This window comes from Protomyctophum bolini (assembly GCF_963924005.1).
Source record: "Protomyctophum bolini genome assembly, chromosome: 22".
Lineage (NCBI taxonomy): Eukaryota > Metazoa > Chordata > Actinopteri > Myctophiformes > Myctophidae > Protomyctophum > Protomyctophum bolini.
In genome coordinates this window covers 10,474,783-10,479,231 of record NC_137883.1, presented here as the reverse complement: position 1 = coordinate 10,479,231, position 4,449 = coordinate 10,474,783, and the positions used below count along the sequence as shown (strand labels likewise).

General features: G+C 41.2%; 1 protein-coding gene across 1 annotated transcript; it reads left to right on the top strand.

Annotated features, from left to right (window-relative positions):
- Window positions 1–310: 310 nt before the first annotated feature.
- On the top strand, window positions 311–4,396 carry LOC308309458 (14 kDa phosphohistidine phosphatase-like). The gene is made up of 3 exons (XM_080755319.1): window positions 311–674; window positions 1,311–1,438; window positions 2,104–4,396. The coding sequence occupies exons 1-3, from the start codon at window positions 509–511 to the stop codon at window positions 2,194–2,196; spliced, it is 387 nt and encodes a 128-aa protein (XP_080611445.1). The 5' UTR covers window positions 311–508; the 3' UTR covers window positions 2,197–4,396.
- Window positions 4,397–4,449: the final 53 nt, after the last annotated feature.

Below are 4,449 nucleotides of genomic sequence, written 5' to 3'. Positions count from 1 at the left end.
TTATCATGAAACATGCGTAAGCTAAGAAAGTAACAGTGGAATATCTATAATGTAGTAAGTGGGCCATACCATGATATTAACTATCAAGGGGCAGCCATAGTGCGTTTCTGACAGGACAGGAGTAAAGGGCGTATGGCCAGGTCACTTGTATTTATTTAAACTTAAAACATGTTTAAGATGGGTGGCTAATGACACCTAGTGGCCACTCTGTACTGTAAGCTCAATAATGCAGAAGTAGAGCAGTGCCTAAACTTCAACTACCGCAATCCTTTGTGTGACGGAAGTGTGCAACTACAAATGTGACCGTCGGCGTGCTGTGCTGTGGGTTAGCTAGTTTGGTGTCTCTAAAACCTCCAAATTAGTAGCAACAACAACAACACCACCAACAACGACAACAACTGGTCTTGGTGTCAAACCATTTCACGAGGTAGAATTAGCAGCGATCCGGACTCCTGTGCCATTTTCACCATTCATAATAAGCACGACATCTAAGAAGCAGTGCGTTAAAATGTGCACTCAAACGAAGGCTGCCGCATCGATGGCCAACATTCGGCAAGCTGTGATCGACCCCACGGGTGTTTTTAAATATGTTCTCATACATGTTCACAGTAAAGAGGAAGGAGACGACTCGGAGGTAATTATTGTACGAGGATCTGCCTGGGCAGAATATCACGGTAAGCAAATTATGCATTATAACGAATTAACCATTATGGTCCCCTATTCTGTGCTGGGTGCAATAAAGAGCCTTGGTGTAGTGTACTGAGTCGATATATAAGGTTTAGTGGTTAAGTCAAGTGTCACATTGCCTGGCCCTGGCTATAATATTAAATATGTACTGTGTTAAATCACTTTACATTTTATTCAAACTGTCCCATAATCAAACGGTAGAGAAAGTCCAAGTCAAAATGGAGCTCATTGTCATCATAGCCTACTCTGAATAAACTCTATGCTGGCTGTACACTATTCAGTCCTGACTGAGTGTTAATTTAACTGTGCGTGCATTTGCACGCACAGTTAAATTAACACTGGAATGGACAAATGGACCCTGTCTGTTTAGTACACTGTGAGATAACTCATTAAGACCTGAGCTGAGGCTGACTCTAAAATGCCTTCTAATTCAGTTTTTCGCACCAATAAGGACCCCCAAAATGATGTGAGTTTGGCCGCGGACACCCCATCTGAAAAGGTTTTGTGCTAGATACCCCTAGAAGATTTGTATAATAGGCCTACACTTTAATGGAGTAGATTGACACAGAGGATGTGACTGTAGTAAGTCATTGTACTGTGTATATATATATCTTTGCTTTCAGCGGACATCTATGAGAAGGTGTCCTCGGAGCTGGAGAAGGGAGGACTGCTGGACTGTGAGTGTGTGGGTGGAGGGAGGATCCGACATGAACCGCAGAGAAAGAAGATTCATGTCTACGGCTACTCCATGGTGAGGTGTCCCCATTCTTGGGTGAACATAATGCAAAAATAGCAGATCTACAAGCTCACAATGTATTTATTTATTTATTAGAGGTACATTGATTCTAGTGGATCTATTATGGAGCCCTGAATGCAGTATAGATGGAGGGTTTAAGTGTTAACGTCTACACCAAATCTCTTCACTGAAAATAGCCGATCTACAAGCTCACAGTGCTGTGAGCAACTGTTGCAACTATATATTTTGGCAGAATGTTTGCCTACCACCACGACTAGAGATGCTCCGATCAATCGGCCGATATTCACTCCAAATGACTCGATCGGTGATCGGCAATTTACCCTATCTGTGATCTGGAGAAACCGATCTTTTATACCATTTAAGTCGTATAAAATTCAGATATATTAGTGTAATATCATTTTGCATCTTTGTGACAAGCCTAAACATTCTCCCCTTCCTCCCCACACACAGGAACAGTTTTTACGTAGGTTTTGACATAATTTAGGAAATATTCAAAATGTATCGGCCGATCATGAGAAAAAATATCGGTGATCGTGATCGGTCCCAAAAAACCTGATCGGAGCATCCCTAACCACGACATGCCCAGAATGGGAACGTTAGGGTTAGCTTGTTGTATTCTGAATCATTCAAGCTTACAATCACCATGATTTTCCTTACAGGGATTTGGAAGAGCTAATCATCAAGTGTCTACAGAGAAACTGAAGGCCCAATATCCAGAATATGAGGTGACCTGGGATAATGAAGGATACTGACCTCCAATAGACCACCCTCTATTGAGCATTCTTTCTCCTGAACAGACCTCTCTAGCTCTGCTAGTTCTGCACTAGCCGTTTTTTCTTTTATGTAGACGCGTATCCATTCGTCACCGAAAAAATAATACATGCCTACTCAGTGTTCCATACCGATTTAGCGGTTTACATCTGGTCTAGATGATGTGGAAAACGAGTCCATGGAGAGGTGTTGTTATATTCCTTCCGCAACCACGAGATCCATTTTTTCTTTTGATTTTGCCATACACAGTGGTTCATATCCCGGTACGCATTATCAACAGAATTAAGTAAAAAACATATAATATGACTTTCAGTAAACAGGAGTGTTTGCCAGGATGCGATCTGTAATAGTGATATCTGTAGTAGTGCTGAGCGATTGGTGTTTGTTATGTTTTTCAGTTCAGTTATTGAAAAATAATTTGATTATTTTGCCAAAATGCATTTCTGAACAGATATAGTCAGCACAATAATTTACAAACTACTGCTGATCATCATTACTTAATACTAGGTGTCATGATAGACCTGGAGACTCCTGTAGCCTGAGCAAAAAAACGAATGAAAAACAATCACATTTTCAAGGGCAATTTTGTAAAACAATTGATAGTATACTATACAGTATATTGTATTTTACTCACCCCCTTGGGGGGGAGCAGCAGTACTTCTGGGGGCTTCCAGTTCTGCTTGGGCTCCCCTCCTACTTGGGCCAAAGTGGTTTTTTTTGGAAGTCCTGGAATCGATGCTGCACCGCATTGTTTGCCAACAATGTTTGTCAGTGGAGCCAACAGTGTCTGGTTCATTCAGCACCACAGAGGATTTTCCCATCTCTTGTTTAATGATGAACTTGTTTACTTGAAGTTGGAAGTTGGTGCGTTGAGGACGTTGAAGGCAAGAATTCCATCAAATCTAAAGTTTAATTCAAATTTAATGCCCCATTATTTTGTACCACCAAGCATTGAGAGAGGCCATCAGAGAATCCTTCTGGATTTAGTGTGCTTGAGTGTGCATCATCACTACAGTCGCTGCTTCCAGATTCAGTAACTATTACTACAACAGGCTCAGCATCAATACCGGTAATAATTAATTGCATTTTTATAGCGCTTTTCCAAGTGCTCATTCATTCAAATGTGTCGTTTTTAGGGCTAGTGATCTGGTTAGCAAGCTTGTTTGACTGACCACGTCAAACGGTTCCTGGAGGTTGACACTCGTGCTGCTTTCAGCCAAATTAATTGTACTACTGAGAGTAGCAACTACGTAGCAAGAGATTTAGTTTGAAACATATTGCTGTGAGGCCCAGCTTCAGATACTGCCGCTACACCAGGCATAGCATCAAAAGTGTTACGTAGGAGAGCCATTTTGGCATCATGTTCTGCATCATTACACTTTGAGGGGCACGGTTGGTGGATATCAAATGTGTTTTTACAGCTAGTGGTCTGGTTAATGATGTTGGATGAACTGTCCATGTCAAAGGTGTTCTGGTTAACATTACTCATACTGCTTTAAAAAAAATTAAGCGTGCTGCCAAACACTGACTTAGATTTAGTTTCCAAGGTTTAGTTTCCCATCTGCTGAGAGGTTGAAGTAAAAGTTCTGAATCTTCCGAAGCACACCCATCTTGGTTGACAACAGGGCCTGAACAGAGGCTTTTGTGCTGGTTCTGGACAACCAGCTATCCGATGGACTCCACACCGGGACTCCACACTGCACTCAGTGTGGTGGTGTGGAATGCCTGTGCCAAATTTGAAGTCGTGGGGCAAACGGTTCTCGATTTACATGGATTACAGACGTACACACGTGCAGAGACATGGTGCATTTATAGTAGGATGGGAACTTAACTGTATAATACTATTACAGTTCTGTGCAGGATAGCAGGAGATCTTAGCAGTGATTTTCTGTTACTGGCTCCCCATTTCTTACCACTGACGACTGGTAAATTATTCATGAACTGAAAGCCCTTCAAAATGATTGTTAATCACTCAGCGCTGCTACAGTGTTAGTAAATGTGAAAATTGTTGTAAAATTTGTTTGTTAAAAAAGGACACTTAATTCTGTAAAGATAGGCTGTCGAGACACATCGAGTCATATGGTCTTCATTATAAAGGCAGCACATTGAATCTATTGTCATATGAAATGTGCTATATTAATAAAATTGGATTGAATTTTGTAGACCTAATTGTCACATGTATTTTGAACAGAAAGGCATCTAAGTTTGTTTCAATGTGCTCACTCAACTACCCA

Bases quoted from the DNA above. Each gene is read 5' to 3' on its own strand.
- LOC308309458 (XM_080755319.1), top strand. From the start codon at position 509: ATGTGCACTCAAACGAAGGCTGCCGCATCGATGGCCAACATTCGGCAA. The intron at 675-1,310 runs GTAAGCAAATTA...CTTTGCTTTCAG, and splicing joins TGCCTGGGCAGAATATCACG to CGGACATCTATGAGAAGGTG. The intron at 1,439-2,103 runs GTGAGGTGTCCC...TTTTCCTTACAG, and splicing joins ATGTCTACGGCTACTCCATG to GGATTTGGAAGAGCTAATCA.